The sequence below is a fragment of the Tursiops truncatus genome, chromosome 14 (genome assembly GCF_011762595.2).
Source record: "Tursiops truncatus isolate mTurTru1 chromosome 14, mTurTru1.mat.Y, whole genome shotgun sequence".
In the NCBI taxonomy this organism is placed as follows: Eukaryota; Metazoa; Chordata; class Mammalia; order Artiodactyla; family Delphinidae; genus Tursiops; species Tursiops truncatus.
The window spans coordinates 14,767,753-14,785,668 of NC_047047.1; the positions used below are offsets into that span (position 1 = coordinate 14,767,753).

At 41.9% G+C, this 17,916-nt stretch overlaps 1 protein-coding gene across 1 annotated transcript in view; it reads right to left on the bottom strand.

Moving 5' to 3' along the window:
* DNAH6 (dynein axonemal heavy chain 6) overlaps positions 1-17,916 on the bottom strand; it is a 291,734-nt gene that overhangs the window by 69,655 nt on the left and 204,163 nt on the right. The window contains exons 57-60 of the mRNA XM_019942077.3: positions 15,760-15,924; positions 13,299-13,366; positions 12,512-12,692; positions 9,464-9,643 (exon numbers count right to left, since the gene is read on the bottom strand). Of these exons, the coding sequence (XP_019797636.2) occupies positions 9,464-9,643; positions 12,512-12,692; positions 13,299-13,366; positions 15,760-15,924 (594 nt within the window). The remainder of the gene's footprint in view (positions 1-9,463; positions 9,644-12,511; positions 12,693-13,298; positions 13,367-15,759; positions 15,925-17,916) is intronic.

Consider the following 17,916-nt stretch of genomic DNA (forward strand, 5'->3'; position numbering starts at 1 on the left):
CAAAGCACCCAGGATGAGAAAAGTGTTATCAAAGTCATTTAGATAGCATTAAAGGATTTACTAATCTTTACCTTGCTTCTTTTAATACCCACCAACTAAAGGAAGAGGCGTGAGAACGGCAACCCCTGCCTTTAGGAACTGAGCTGTGACCCGAGTAGAAATGGCTTCTAAAGGCTGCCACAGCAGATGCACTTCTCGTTGGAAGAGAGCCCAGGTGTGCCTACACAACATGCCTCTCACTTCTCTCAATTCTTCATTTCCGTTCTCTCCTGCAGCTCCTATTGCTGCCGGCCCCCTGACCACCAAACAAGACATCTAGAGGAAAAACCAAGCTTGGTCTAGTATGTAAAAATTGTTTGAATATTTCAACAGCCATTTCTAATGGAGGGATGCAAACAGCCTCTTCACTCATGAGACACTCGTGATGTGTCATATGGTGCTAAGCGCCACGGGGGGAAGCAGGGTTGGGTGAGACTTCCTTCCTGCCTTCTGGGAGGTCAGACTTCAGCAGGAGAGAAGAGCCCACCACCCCAAGCAGAGTGGTGGAAGTTCCACATGAGGCATTCACATGTGCTGGAGAAAGACTGCTGCAAATTGTTTGCTACTCCTTCCATGGAGAAGTGGAGCCTAAATTCCCTCCTCTCGAATCTGGGCTAGCTTTAGTGACTCCATTGACCAAGAGACTATAGCACAAGTGGTGCTGCCTGACATCCAAAGATAGGTCAGAAGAGGCCTCGTAGCTTCTACCTTGGCTTCTTAGAACATTTGCTTTTGGGAGCTGCCCTCTTGGGGCAGCCCTGTTGTGAGCACCCAAACCACATGGAGAGGTGACTGTAGGAGTTGACATCCCAGCCACGTAAGTGACCATTTTGGACATCCAGCCCCAGAAGACTGCAGCCTTATCCACAGGCTTCACTTAATCAGAAGGTGGCACTTAATCTGGGAGGGAGGGCATTCTAAACAGAGAGGGTCATAAACACAGAAGCATCTGGGGAGTCCAGGGAATGTGAATGGATCCATTTGGCTGCTGGCAGAGGACTAGTGGGAAATGTGGTTCTAGAGACAGAACAGGGACAGGTTGGATGTGGCTTTGGAACCTGAACTGTGTTTGATGGGCAATGTCTGTGAAAATCCATTTTGGATTCCCAGAGTACAGAGCAGTGTTTTAAAAACATGAGGCCTGGGCTGGCCTGGCCTCCGGAGTGAGAGCCAGCACTGGCTAGAGGTATAAGGGCATATAGCAGGAAGTAAAGATGTGTGGCAGGGAAAGAGGATCTATTTACAATTATTACTGTTTTCTACTGTGAGTGGTGTGTATGGAGACGCCTTTGAATTGTATTATGGGTGTGAGCACATAATGATTAAAGAAGCCAGAGTGAGCTAAACTGCTCTGCACAGAAAAGGGAACAATACAGACAAGAGGGGAATGGGAGCTGGTAGATGGAAAACAGCCAGAGAGGCCGTGTGGGGGATGGGCTGAGAGAAACTCCGGAGGTGAACAGAGGGGACCCCTGTGGATGCTTGATACATTTTGCTGTGTGATGAGTGATGCAAACTCTCTGTCTCCCCTGGAAATCTTCGGGTAAACTGACATTGCTTGCCAAAGTTTTGTGACATTGAATTTGCTTTTGGGAGATACTAGAATGCTGCCTAAAAGAGGATGAGAGCGGGGAGATCTTCAAGATGGCGGAGGAGTAAGACGTGGAGATCACCTTCCTCCCCACAAATACATCAGAAATACATCTACATGTGGAACATCTCCTACAGAACACCTACTGAACGCTGGCAGAAGACCTCAGACTTCCCAAAAGGTGAGAAACTCCCCATGTACCTGGGTAGGACAAAAGAAAAAAGAAAAAATAGAGACAAAAGAATAGGGATGGGACCTGCACCTCGGGGAGGGAGCTGTGAAGGAGGAAAAGTTTCCACACACTAGGAAGACCCTTCATTGGCGGAGACGGGGAGTATGCAGGGGTGAAGATTCGGAGTCACGGAGGAGAGCACAGCAACAGGGGTGCAGAGGGAAAAGCGGAGAATATTCCTGCACAGAGGATCAGTGCCAACCAGCACTCACCAGCCTGAGAGGCTTGTCTGCTCACTGGGATGGGTCGGGGCTGGGAGCTGAGGCTCTGGCTTCAGAGTTCAGATCCCAGGGAGAGGACTGGGATTGGCTGCGTGAACACTGCCTGCAGGGAGCTTGTGCACCACAGCTAGCCAGGAGGGAGTCCGGGAAAAAGTCCGGACCTGCCTAAGAGGCAAAAGACCATTGTTTCTGGGTGTGCAAGGAGAGGGGATTTGGAGCACTGCCTAAATGAGCTCCAGAGACGGGCGCAAGCTGCGGCTATCAGTGTGGACCCCAGAGACGGGCATGAAACACTAAGGCTGCTGCTACAGCCACCAAGAAGCCTGTGTGCAAGCACAGGTCACTATCCACACCTACCCTCCCAGGAGCCTGTGCAGGCCGCCACTGCCAGGGTCCCATGATGCAGGGACAACTCCCCCAGGCGAACACATGGCATGCCTCAGGCTATTGTAACGTCATGCCAGCTGCTGCCGCCACAGGCTCGCCTCGCATCCCATACCCCTCCCTCCCCCCAGCCTGAGTGAGCCAGAGCCCCCTAATCAGCTACTCCTTTAACCCCGTCCTGTCTGGGCAGGGAACAGATGCCCTCAGGCGACCTACACGCAGAGGCAGGGCCAAATCCAAAGCTGAACCCCAGGAGCTGTGAGAACAAAGAAGAGAAAGGGAAATCTCTCCCAGCAGCCTCAGGAGCCACGGATTAAATCTCCACAATCAACTTGATGTACTCTGCATCTCTGGAATACCTGAATAGACAATGAATCATCCCAAATTGAGGTGATGGAATTTGGGAGCAACTGTAGACCTGGGGTTTTCTTTCTGCAACAATTTCTTTCTGGTTTTATGTTTATTTTAGTTTAGTATTTAGAATTTATTATCATTGGTAGGTTTGTTTACTGATTTGGTTGCTCTCTTCTATTTATATATATATATATATATTTCCTTTTTCTCTTTTTGTGAGTGTGTATGTATATGCTTCTTTGTGTGATTTTGCCTGTTTAGCTTTGCTTTTACCATTTGTCCTAGGGTTCTGTCTGTCCGTTTTGTTTTTTAGTATAGTTTTTAGTGCTTGTTATCACTGGTGGATTTGTTTTTTGGTTTGGTTGCTCTCTTCTTTCATTCTTTTTCTTTTTACTTTTTTTATTTTTAATAATTTTTAAAAATTTTATTTTTAATTTTAATAACTTTATTTTATTTTATTTTTTCTTTCTTTCTTTTTGTCTCCCATTTCTTCTGAGCCGTGTGGCTGACAGGGTCTTGGTGCTCCAGAGACCTCCCGGTTCCACATAATATCAAATGGTGAAAGCTCTCCCAGAGATCACCATCTCAAGGCTGAGACCCAGCTCCACTCAACGACCAGCAAGCTACAGTGCAGGAAACCCTATGCCAAACAACTAGCAAGACAGGAACACAACCCCACCCATTAGCAGAAAAAACAAGATTGAGCCTCATCCACCAGAACACAGGCACCAATACCCTCCACCAGGAAGCCTACACAACCCACTGAACCAACATTAGCCACTGGTGGCAGACACCATAAACAACGGGAACTACGAACATGCTGCCTGCAAAAAGGAGACGCCCCCACCAAACACAGTAAGTTAAGCAAAATCAGAATTTAGAGAAACACACAGCAGATGAAGGAGCAAGGTAAAAACCCACCAGACCAAACAAATGAAGAGGAAAGAGGCAGTCTACCTAAAAAAGAATTCAGAGTAATGATAGTAAAGATGATCCAAAATCTTGGAAATAGAATGGAGAAAATACAAGAAATGTTTAACAAAGACCTAGAAGAACTAAAGAGCAAACAAACAATGATGAACAACACAATAGGTTAAATGAAAAATCCTCTAGAAGGAATCAATAGCAGAATAACTAAGGCAGAAGAACAGATAAATGACCTGGAAGATAAAATAGTGGAAATAACTAGCACAGAGCAGAATAAAGAAAAAAGAATGAAAAGAATTGAGGACAGTCTTAGAGACCTTTGGGGCAACATTAAACATAGAAACATTCGAATTATAGGGGTCTCAGAAGAAGAAGAGAAAAAGAAAGGGACTGAGAAAATATTTGAAGAGATTATAGTTGAAAACTTCCCTAATATGGGAAAAGAAATAGTCAATCAAGTCCACAAAGCACAGAGAGTTCCATACAGGATAAATCCAAGGAGAAACATGCCAAGACACATATTAATCAAACTATCAAAAATTAAATACGAAGAAAAAATATTAAAAGCAGCAAGGGAAAAACAAATAACATACAAGGTTATTAACAGCTGATCTTTCAGCAGAAAGTCTGCAAGTCAGAAGGGAGTGGCAGGACATATTTAAAATGATGAAAGGGAAAAACCTACAACCAAGATTACTCTACCCAGCAAGGACCTCATTCAGATCTGATGGAGAAATTAAAACCTTTACAGACAAGCAAAAGGTAAGACAATTCAGCACCACCAAACCAGTTTTACAACAAATGCTAAAGAAACTTCTCTAGGCAGGAAACACAAGAGAAGGAAAAGACCTACAATAACAAACCCAGAACAATTAAGAAAATGGTAATAGGAACATACATATCGATAATTACCTTAAATGTAAATGGATTAAATGCTCCCACCAAAAGACATAGACTGGCTAAATGGATACAAAAACAAGACCTGTATATATGCTGTCTACAAGAGGCCCACTTCAGATCTAGGGACACATACAGACTGAAAGTGAGGGAATGGAAAAAGATATTCCATGCAAAGGGAACTCAAAAGAGAGCTGGAGTAGCACTTCTCATATCAGGAAAAATAGACTTTAAAATAAAGACTATTACAAGAGACAGAGAAGAACACTACATAATGATCAAGGGATTGATCCAAGAAGAATACATAACAATTGTAAATATTTATGCACCCAACATAGGAGCACCTCAATACATAGGCCAAATGTTAACAGCCATAAAAGGGCAAATCGACAGTAACACAATCATAGCAGGGGACTTTAACACACCACTTTCACCAATGGACAGATCATCCAAAAGGAAAATAAATAAGGAAACACAAGCTTTAAATGATACATTGAACAAGATGGACTTAATTGATATTTATAGGACATTCCATCCAAAAACAACAGAATACACTTTCTTCTCAAGTGCTCATGGAACATTCTCCAGGATAGATCGTATCTTGGGTCACAAAGCAAGCCTTGGTAAATTTAAGAAAATTGAAAGCGTATCGAGTACCTTGTTTGACCATAATGCTATGAGACTAGATATCAATTACAGGAAAAAATCTGTAAAGAATACAAACACATGGAAGCTAAACAATACACTACTTAATAACCAAGAGATCACTGAAGAAATTAAAGAGGAAATCAAAAAATACCTAAAAACAAATGACAGTGAAAACACAACGACCTAAAACCTATGGGATGCAGCAAAAGCAGTTCTAAGAGGGAAGTCTGTAGCAATACAAGCCTAGTTCAAGAAACAAGAAACATCTCAAGTAAACAACCTAACATTACACCCAAAGCAATTAGAGAAAGAGGAACAAAAAATCTCCCAAAGTTAGCAGAAGCAAAGAAACCATAAAGATCAGATCAGAAATAAATGAAAAAGAAATGAAGGAAACAATAGCAAAGATCAATAAAATTAAAAGCTGGTTCTTTGAAAACATAAGCAAACTTGATAAACCATTAACCAGAATCATCAAGAAAAAAAGGGAGAAGACTCAAAACAACAGAATTAGAAATGAAAAAGGAGAAGTAACAACTGACACTGCAGAAATACCAAGGATCATGAGAGATTACTACAAGCAACTATATGCCATAAAATGGACATCCTGGAAGAAATGGACAAATTCTTAGAAAAGCACAACCTTCCAAGACTGAACCAGGAAGAAATAGAAAATATAAACAAACCAATCACAAGCACTGAAATTGAGATTGTGGTTAAAAATCTTCCAACAAGCAAAAGCCCAGGACCAGATGGCTTCACAGGCGAATTCTATCAAATATTTAGAGAAAAGGTAACACCTATCCTTCTCAAACTCTTTCAAAATATAGCAGAGGAAGGAACACTCCCAAACTCATTCTACAATGCCACCATCACCCTGATACTAAACCCAGACGAAGATGTCACAAAGAAAGAAAACTACAGGCCAATATCACTGATGAACATAGACGTAAAAGTCCTCAACAAAATACTAGCAAACAGAATCCAACAGCACACTAAAAGGGTCATACACCTTGATGAAGTGGGGTTTATCCCAGGAATGCAAGGATTCTTCAATATATGCAAATCAATCAGTGTGATACACCATATTAACAAATTGAAGGAGAAAAACCATATGATCATCTCAATAGATGCAGAAGAAGCTTTCAACAAAATTCAACACCAATTTATTATTAAAACCCTGCAGAAAGTAGGCATACAGGGAACTTACCTCAACATAATAAAGGCCATATGTGACAAACCTACAGACAACATCATTCTCAATGTGAAAAACTGAAATGATTTCCTCTAAGATCAGGAACAAGACAAGGGTGTACACTCTCACCACTATGATTCAACATAGTTTTGGAAGTTTTAGCCATGGAAATCAGAGAAGAAAAAGAAATAAAAGGAATCCAAACCAGAAAAGAAGAAGTAAAGCTGTCACTGTTTGCAGTTGACATGATACTATACATAGAGAATCCTAAAGATGCGACCAGAAAACTACTAGAGCTAATCAATGCATTTGGTAAAGTAGCAGGATATAAAATTAATGCACAGAAATCTCTTGCATTCCTATACACTAATGATGAAAAATCTGAAGAGAAATTAAGGAAATACTCCCATTTACCATTGCAACAAAAAGAATAAAATACCTACGAATAAACCTACCTAAGGAGACAAAAGACCTGTATGCAGAAAACTGTAAGACACTGAGGAAAGAAATTCAAGATGATACCAAAGATGGAGAGATATACCATGTTCTTGGATTGTAAGAATCAACATTGTGAAAATGACTATACTACCAAAAGCAATGTACAGATTCAATGCAATCCCTATCAAATTACCACTGGCATTTTTCACAGAACTAGAACAAAAAGTTTCACAATTTGTATGGAAACACAAAAGACCCCAAATAGCCAAAGCAATCTTGAGAAAGAAAAATGGAGCTGGAGGAATCAGGCTCCTGGACTTCAGACTATACTACAAAGTTACAGTAATCAAGACAGTATGGTACTGGCACAAAAACAGAAATATGGATCAATGGAACAGGATAGAAAGCCCAGAGATAAACCCACACACATATCACCTTATTTTTGATAAAGGAGGCAAGAATATACATTGGAGAAAAGACAGCCTCTTCAATAAGTGGTGCTGGGAAAACTGGATAGCTACATGTAAAAGAATGAAATTAGACATTCCATAACACCATACACAAAAATAAACTCAAAATGGATTAAGGACCTAAATGTAAGGTCAGACACTGTAAAACTCTTACAGGAAAACATAGGAAGAACACTCTATGACATAAACCACAGGAAGATTCTTTTTGACCCATCTCCTAGAGAAATGGAAATAAAAACAAAAATAAACAAATGGGACCTTATGAAACTTAAAAGCTTTTGCACAGGAAAGGAAACCATAAACAAGACATCAGACAACCCTCAGAATGGGCGAAAATGTTTGCAAATGAATCAACAGACAAAGGATTTATCTCCAAAATTTACAAGCAGCTCATGCAGCTCAATATCAAAAAAACAAACAACCCAATCCAAAAATGTGCAGAAGACCTAAACAGACATTCCTCCAAAGAAGATATACAGGTTGCCAACAAACAAATGAAAGAATGCTCAACATCATTAATCGTTAGAGAAATGCAAATCAAAACTACAGTGAGGTGTCACCTCACACCGGTCAGAATAGCCATCATCAAAAAATCTAGAAACAATAAATGCTGGAGAGGGTGTGGAGAAAAGGGAACCCTCTTGCACTGTTGGTGGGAATGTAAATTGATACAGTCACTATGGAGAACAGTACGGAGGTTCCTTAAAAAACTAAAAATAGAACTACCATACGACCCACTACTGGGCATATACCTTGAGAAAACCATAATTCAAAAAGAGTCATGTACCACAATGTTCACTGCTGCTCTATTTACAATAGCCAGGACATGGGAGTAACCTAAGTGTCCATCTACAGATGAATGGATAAAGAAGATGTGGCACATATATACAATGGAATATTACTCAGCCATAAAAAGAAGCGAAATTGAGTTATTTATAGTGAGGTAGATGGACCTAGAGTGTCATACAGAGTGAAGTAAGTCAGAAAGAGAAAAACAAATACCATATATATAGAATCTAAAAGTAAAATAAAATAAAAAGGTTCTGAGGCACCTAGGGGCAGGACAGGAATAAAGACGCAGACGTAAAGAGTGGACTTGAGAACATGGGGAGGGGCAAGTGTAAGCTGGGACGAAGTCAGAGGGTGGCATGGACATATATACACTACCAAATTTAAAATAGATAGCTAGTGGGAAGCAGACGCATAGCACAGGGAGATCAGCTCGGTGCTTTGTGTCCACCTAGAGGGATTGGATAGGGAGGGTGGGAGGGAGACACAAGAGGGAGGAGATATGGGGATATATGTATATGTATAGCTAATTCACTTTGATATAAAGCAGAAACTAACACACCATTGTAAAGCAATTATACTTCAATAAAGATGTTAAAAAAAAGGGATATGGAAAAAAAATTAAAAAAGAGGATGAGAGTTGAAAATATCCTACTCACGGGACATCAGAGAAAATTAAACTGTGAATAGGAGACCAAGTGGACAAACCATAAATAAACAAAGGAATTCTCCCAGTTACATGGTGAAAGTAGGAAAGGAACACAGGAAAGGGGACAAGGCAAGTAAAACCCCTGTAAATAAAACCCAGGGGTTGGGAGGAGAGCCAGTTTTATAACAAGTTCTGGAAAAAAAAGATACAGAAATCAATCTGCATAAGGTCAGAGCTATCTGAGACTTGGGATGCAACACAGAAAACTCTAACAGTGGAAAGGAAGCTGTATTACTGGAGAGAAAGTATAGAGAAATAGAATGGAGTTGGGACTCTTTAAAGAAAAGAAAAGCAGGTAAGAAGGAAAACAAGCAAGCTGTTAGTTGAGAAGCCAAGAGAAAAAATGAAATTTGCAAAGAAGCTTTCTTTTCATCCTCTGTGGATTGTTCTGTGCATACCGGGCACCTGGGTCTTTAAGGGCTGTGCTTAAACCATAGTCTGAACTCAAACTCTTGGAGGATTTTATCCAATAACTAAACTCATGATTTGCCTGAGGCAGGAGGTAACTCAACAGGGTTTAAAGAGAAGCCAGTGATAAACTTCACTAACAACAGCAACAACACACTTACCTGTTTAAAATATTTTAGTGAGTACTGATACATGGGATCTATTTCCGAGAGGCTCGCGATAACAAAGAACATAGTAGAGCCTTGAGTGGCCACTGGACGATACTTCTCACGAGCAGTGTTTATCATCTGTTCAGTGGACTCTGCTTCCTTCAGCCTGATTTTAATGGCACCGGAAGTGATCTGAATAAACACAAGAAAACAAGTTCTTAAGGATCTGTTTCCAAAAAATGGTGGGAGTTTTGGAACATATCCAGTTAGGTCTAGGAAGGAAAGAAGGAGATGAGGAATTTGTGATTATAATAAGGGGACCCCCAGACAGATGACGGAGTCTCAGGACTCAATGACATTCTTCTGGCCGAGCTGACCTCCCTTCCAGGCAGAGTTAGGGATGGGCAAATGGAAATAGGCAACACAAGGAGCCCAGGAAGAAGTGGAGCAGAACTTCTCTGAGCCTGGAGCCTGGATAACTTCTGACATGGAAACTCTAACACCCAGTTGCTCCCCAGTTTCCTTGTCCTCAAATGATTCTGGGCTCCTGTAATAAAAGGAGGTATGAAGGGAGAAGGGACACCCATGAAACTGCCCACAAGAGGCAGGTGGAGAGAGGCTGGAAGGAAGTGGTACCACATCCCACTCTCGAATAACAAGCAAGTCTAATGTTCTCTCTCTTTTCCTGGCATCTCAGGTGTAGGCAGGGAAACTCAAGGGTAGAAGCTGTCGTTTGTGAAGGGTTGTAAAATGTAAGTAATTTGGAGATGTTTACAAGGTGTGTTGCTGTTCTTTTGGTTTTCTGTCTTTTGGGTTTGTGGTTCTGGGGAGCCTTCTGGCCAGTAGGCTTTCTAAGATACCTTTCTCTGTCTCCCTCAGTCTCTCTGTCTTTCCCTATGGCTGTCTGTCCTTGCTCTCCCCCTCCCCCTCATCTTCTTCAGGTGTGGACATCCCTAGGTTGGGAGATCCTCTGTCTCAAGGAAGTCACAGGGTCTAGGGCACGGACTGTGAACAATCACTATGGGCTCGCTGGTCAGTTTTTGCACTATTGAAGGGGATCATCGGGTTCCTGTCTAGAGCCACACTGCCCACTGGAAATATAATGTGAACCACAAAAACAATTCTAACTTTTCTAACTTAAAGTAAAAAGAAACAAGTAAAATGAATTTTTACAGTATATTTAACCCAATATAATCTAATCTATCTTGATATATATCAATATATAATCAACATAAAAATTTATTGAGATACTTATACATTTTGGGGGATTAAGTCTTGGACATCTGGTGTGTATTTTACACTAACAACACATCTCAGTTCAGACTAGCCACATTTCAAGGGCTCAACAGCCACACGTGGCTAGTGGCTAAGTCTATCTAGACTGTCCTCCCCAGCCCACTAATGGGGGTGGGGAGGGACTTGGTGCAGAAGCTGTGCCCCGGAATCAGAGGTTCACATTCTCCCCATGTTGACCCCTTAGGAACCTGAGGAGGCAAGAAAGGGTAGAATTGAGTGAGAAACACCAGTCTCAATACTGGACTCAACTAAAGTCTTTACATCTGAGTAGAAAAAGGGAGGTTGACATGGGAGTAGTTGAATTATGGAGATCTACCCACAAACAATGCTTTATTCCCTGGTGAGCACAGGCCCTGATAATGCGGAACCCAGGGCTAAAGAGAAAGCAAAGTGAACCATTTTCTTCTTTTGGCCAGAGAATATTAGAAGACTATACACCTCAGTTGAGTTTAGTAACTTATAGACATTATGTCCTAGAGACTTGAGGCTTCCACAGTGGTGAGGGAAGATAGACCTAGTTTTAAATGAGGGCTCTGGGAATTTAGGGGAGTATGAACTATAGGCAGGAAGTGGCAGGAAATGCAGCCCAGGAGCAATCAGTCCTGTCTCTACCCTACAGAAAGGACCTCTTCAAGGTAAATCCTTGCAAACAGAAACTAGTTGACAGATAAAGATGGCAGTCACAATACATGTACCTTTACTCCCTACTGAAACCATGACAGAGTTATAGTGAAGGGATTTTTAAAAAACACTGCAAATCCACAAAAATGGGAGGAACGGAAGAGGAAATAGCAGACAGAAGGGTGGTAACAACTTAGCAGACCCAGGAAAATGGGTTTCTGAGCTGGCAAAGGGGAAAACCAAGAACTCATACAATTTGTAAAATAGATTCTTGCTGCATGGAACTTAACAACCTAACAGAAGAGAAAAGACATGTAATTGGATAGCTATGACATAAGGTAAACAGTGACAAGTGCTGTATTAGAGGTGCAGATAAGGTGTCAGGTGTTCCAAGAAGGAAGCCATTCATTCCAGCTGGGAAAACCCAGGGAAGCTTCCAGAAGTGGGGTGACATTAATATGTGTATGTAATTGTGTCGTTCCTTTCAACTTATATCTTGTCCCAGTTCTTTATGTGACATGCTTTGTTTGAAAAATGCAGACAAGAAGAGCAGTTGTTACATTTTATCTACCTTTCCTTCGGTTGGTGAGGGGCCTGCTAGCCAGGCACGTTATTGTGTCTGCCCCCACAGCTCAGGGGTGGCTACTGCTCTTGCTTTAAAAGACTCTGCAGGTTAGCACAGGGAGATCACCTCCATGCTTTGTGACCACCTAGAGGGGTGGGATAGGGAGGGTGGGAGGGAGATGCAAGAGGGAGGGGATATGGGGACATATGTATACGTATAGCTGATTTACTTTGTTATACAACAGAAACTAACACAACATTGTAAAGCAATTATACTCTAGCTGCGGTGAGCAGGGGCTACTCTTCATTGTGGTGCACAGGCTTCTCATTGCAGTGGCTTCTCGTTACAGAGCATGGGCTCTAGGCGCGTAAGCTTCAGTAGTTGTGGCTCGCAGGCTCTAGAGCGCAGGCTCAGTAGTTGTGGCGCACGGGCTTAGCTGCTCCGCGGCACGTGGGATCTTCCCAGACCTGGGCTCGAACCAGTGTCCCCTGCGTTGGCAGGCAGATTCTCAACCACTGTGCCATCAGGGAAGCCCAAATTAACACACTTTCTATAAATAATAAAAATATTTTACTTGCCTTTGAGTCCTGGAGTGTGTCAATAAGTTCTTCATTGTCCAGAATATTTCCCTCAGATGTGAAGAGCATTTTCAGGATTTTCTCTTCGATAGCTTTCAGCTGGGTTTTGTCAGCATTGATCCTCACAATGAGCTCAATCCTTTGTTCTTCCAACTCAGGCTTCTCAAGCCGCACGACATCACTGATGCCAAAGTGATGAGACCTAAATTAGGTCTTTGTCAGGGCCCTGAAGTTTCTTCTATTTTTCTTTTCCTATTTCTCATTGTTCTTATCCTGAATACTACTTAGCTGAATACTAATGCTACCAGCCACATCCTCATGCACAAGGCCCTCTTTTGCTGGGTGTCCCAGTGGCTATTCAAAGCACTATGTATAAGCTCTGATTATTTATCTTGTATTTCAGAGAACTGCACCCCACAGCTCCCACGGCTTCTTCTCATCTTCTCTTAGGAAAACCTGCTCAGTGCTTGATGTCTTCTAGTCATTCAATTTCTGTTTCTAATGGTTGCTTGTGCCAAGCTGAAACGGTGCCTGGAACGTTCTTTCCAACCTGACATGGGAGACTCTGAAATTCCATCACCTCCATGAAGTGATTCTTGGTCACACCTAAAAAAGGTGCTTTACCTCTAGCCTCTCCCATTTAAACATGCGAACTTACGTCTCCCCTCACTTGTTCTTTCATCATTTGCTCCCATCCTCTATTTGCGAGCTAATCTTTTTCTTAGTCAAAATTTCTAAACAAAATATTAGGAAACCTTTGCCCCCCCCCCCACCCCCTTTCTTTTACCTTAACAACTGATCCTCCAGACCTGATTTGGTTACAGTGAAATTGATGATGGTAACTTTGATGCACACCTAGAAGAGAAGCATAGAGTAATCAGTTCAGACGAATAAAGTAGGAACTGCTTTCTTTATTAGAATAGGGCTCATTATTACCCAGCTGGATGTATCCTGGGTCTAATGGTGAACTCACTGCCCCCCCCCCCCACAGCAAGCAATAAAATCCTAGTCTCACAAAATTATAATGTGATTTTCCCTGCTGCCATGAGTGATAATCTTGTTTCTCAAATGCCACCATTAGAGAATGATGTTTTAAGGAAAGGTGCGCCAGTGAAGGGTTAGAAAGAAGCAGGGATCAAATGCTAGCTGTACCCTTCAGTGTATGAAGGATGTGGGACAAGCCAGTCCATTCTGAGCTTCAGGTCCTGATCCTTAAAAATTGGAAAAATAGGAAAAATGCATAGGGTATTTGTGAGGACTAAATATGCTAATAAAAATCACTTAGTTATAGCGACTTTCACTTAGTTTGTCTTTGTTAAAAAGATGATCTTATTAATAATACATAGAGCTTTACATATTTTGTCTCATCATACTATTTTTATGAAAAAATGTTACTATAATATTCTGATCTTATTGAATAAGTCAACAGCAAAAATCACAAATATAATAAGAGTGTTTGAATGTCATATATTTTATACACACTATTCTTTTCTTAAATTATTTATTTATTTGGCTGTGTTGGGTCTTAGTTGTGGCATGTGGGACATTTGTCGCAGCATGCGGAATCTTTCGTTGTGGCACGTGGACTCCAGAGCACGCAGGCTCGGTAGTTGTGGTGTAGGCTTAGTTTTTCCCACGGCATGTGGGATCTTAGTTCCCCAACCAGGGATCGAACCTGCATCCCCTGCATTGGAAGGCAGATTCTTAACCACTGGACCGCCAGGGAAGTCCGTATACACATTATTCTTTAAAATTTTTATTTTATTTTATTGAGGTATAGTTGATTTACAATGTTGTGTTAGTTTCTGCTGTACAGCAAAGTGATTCAGTTATACATATACATACTTTTAAAATATTCTTTACCATTATGGTTTATCACAGGATATTGAATATAGTTCCCTGTGCTATACAGTAGGACCTTGTTTTTTATCTACACACATTATTCTTATTTAATCTTCATAAACAAATCCTTGAAGTGGCCTTTGTCTCCACTTTATAGTTGATTGACTCGAGGATCCAAGAAATGGAATAATTTACCTGCAGTCACAGAGCTGGGATTGGGGAGGTGTGTGATGTTCCCTCTCAAAAGTTAAATAAAGTGAGAAATCAAAGGCTGTGAGTCAGCACACGGGTCACTTTTCTCAACTCTAAAAGGGAACTTGGGATATGAGCTCTGGCAGCAGCTGTGTAATTAAACTGCTTGAGGTCGACAAGGAAAACCCTGACCTAGGCTTTTAATATCAGTAGCATTTCCCTCATTTTATGCAAGAAATGTGTGTCAATTTCATTCAACCAGAACACATCTAGGGAAGACAGACAGCTATGAGGAATTCAGTAACTAAAATGAAATGACACTCTTTGGAATGCTGTATCCCAAGATGATTTTTAGTGGAGGATGGAGGACTGAAGTTCTGATTGAAGTCCCTTTCCTCACTGCTTGGGCCCCATTAGAGAACGGGAGGCCCGCGGGGCAGGGAAGACCCCGCAGAGTGAGTGGCTGTGCCTGGACCAGAGTCTGCAGTGGGCTTTGCTGGGGTAGAGCTGCCCCTCTGTGCTCCCTGCGGGAAGGGAGAAAGGGGTCCCAGCTGTCTTCATTTCTGTTACAACTGCCTTGGGCTCTGCAGCACAAGAGTAGGGCTTCTTCTGGATCTTACTGTGGTTCAGACACCTGTGTATGGATGTGGGCTTCACACAGCTCCCTTCAAATAGTCTGAGAGCATGAGGAAGGGGAAGGGACAAGATGCCCCTTCCCCAGAACTCTAAGTACAGACACTGGACGTTAGAATCATGATTCTCCAATGTTGGTGGTCACCAGAATTCTTAAGCAGGCTGTCTGCTAGGCACCTGCACACTTAGACACTGACAGGTACCCCCTCCCCCAGAGGCTCTCTTAGGCTCTGATTCATTTCTCAGAGGGGAAATAAGAGGGGACAAATGGCCTTGTTCTGAGGAGAGAGAAGAATGATTAGAAGGGAGTGGTGTCCCGTGTCCCGAGGAGCGGCTGGCGACCTGGGAGAACAAGGCATGAGCCGAAAAGGAGCACAGGGGAGTGAGACAGGGTGGGACCTGGGGGCCAAGCGGGGAGGGGTTTGAGTTCCAACCGGAAGGTGAGCCGAAGGGTGACTGGAATCAGGGTCAGGACTCAGAAGAGAAGCGAGTGGAGGATGGTGGGAGGAGGGGTGTGGCAGAGGGGAAGAGGTGGGAGACCCATCACACCATTAAAACCCTCTCAGGCCGGCAGCTCGTACCTCAGGCAGGTAGTGAGGGTTTGGCAATTTGGTCGTCATATAGAACCTGAAGTTTTTATCGTAATCAATGTCCGAGTCTCCAAGGCGAATGAGCACTCGTCCACCACTGATGAAAGTCTGTTTCAAAAGGACGGGTTCCAGAGCTGGATCCAGGATCTCTCTAAGCTTAAACATCAAAACAAAAATATAAAAAACAAGTCATTAAATGGATGGCAGCAACTTTTCCAAATTTCTTGGGCCTTAGACTTTACTCTGAACGGGCAATTTTTCTGTGATCTTATGGATATTTCTTAAACTCCTCTCACTACCTCTAACAGTGTACATTTTCCAGGGATTGTTTCATTGATACTCTAAAGAGATAAGAGCATAGGAAGGACATATATTTATTTGGACTAAACTTACACACGATTCGGCCCCAAGAGAAAGCAGCTAAGAAAGAAGAGCCCACAGGGTGGTCCTTGAACAGACCCCAGACAAAGGAAGCTCTGTTCACCTTCACGGTTTTTCTAAGTCAGGAGCTGCAGTCTCCAGCTTGCAGGCCTATCTGGTCCTCTGGGGCCTGTTTTTGTATAGCTCTTGAGCTAAGAATGTTTTTTACCTTTTCAAAGGGTTGTCAAACAAAGCCCCCAAACTAAACAAGACAAAGAAGAATATTTGTTCAGAGAATATTTGTACAGAGACTGTATGTGACCTGAAAAACCTAAAATATCTGGCTCTTTATAGAAGTTTGTGGATCTCTATTCTACATGACAGCAATTTTTTTCCCCCCAAAGCAAATCTGATTTTTGGTAAGAACCTGGGCATGCACACATTGCCAACAGACCCCATGACGAACATCTTTGTACAGCATGTATGTGAGGGGGGCCCTGTCAAAATTTGATGTAATCAATAATTCACAAATCCATTTCATATTGTGATATGGTACCCAAGCATGCAAATTCTTAAAACAAAAGTCTATGAGATAAGGTTTTTCCTTACTATCCACGATACAATTTTGTGCTTTTTAAAGTCTATTCTACGACACATCCCGTGTGGAAGAAGTAGACTAAGCTCTACCTGAGGATTACGTGGCTACGTGTTCAACACTCTGTCTCCATTTCCTCTGATAATATGTTTTCAAGTATTTCTTTATTTTTGTTAACATTTAAAAATCTGTATGGCATGACAACTACTTAAGGGGAAGATAAGATTTCTTTCTACTAAGTGAGATACTGTGATACTTTAGGCACTAAAACAGAGCTAGTTTTTCTTTTCTAGTTTCATTTGGTAGTGTATATAAGCCCATGCCACTCTCTCACTTTGTCCCAGCTTACCCTTCCCCCTCCCCATATCCTCAAGTCCATTCTCTAGTAGGTCTGCGTCTTTATTCCCCTCTTGCCCCTAGGTTCTTCATGACCATTTTTTTTTTTTAGATTCCATGTATATGTGTTAGCATACGGTATTTGTTTTTCTCTTTCTGACTTCCTTCACTCCGTATGACAGACTCTAGGTCCATCCACCTCACTACAAATAACTCAGTTTCGTTTCTTTTTATGGCTGCGTAATATTCCATTGTATATATGTGCCACATCTTTATCCATTCATCTGTTGATGGACACTTAGGTTGCTTCCATGTCTTGGCTATTGTAAATAGAGCTGCAATGAACATTGTGGTACATGACTCTTTTTGAATTATGGTTTTCTCAGGGTATATGCCCAGTAACTCTTCCAAAATATAGCAGAGGGAGGTACACTCCCAAACTCATTCTACGAGGCCACCATCGCCCTGATACCAAAACCAGACAAAGATGTCACAAAGAAAGAAAACTACAGGCCAATATCACTGATGAACATAGATGCAAAAATCCTCAACAAAATACTAGCAAACAGAATCCAATAGCACATTAAAAGGATCATACACCATGATCAAGTGAGGTTTATCCCAGGAATCCAAGGGTTCTTCAATATATGCAAATCAATCAACGTGATACACTATATTAACAAATTGAAGGAGAAAAACCATATGATCATCTCAATAGATGCAGAGAATTCAACACCCATTTATGATAAAAACCCTGCAGAAAGTAGGCATACAGGGAACTTACCTCAACATAATAAAGGCCATATATGACAAACCCACAGCCAACATCGTTCTCAATGGTGAAAAACTGAAACCAT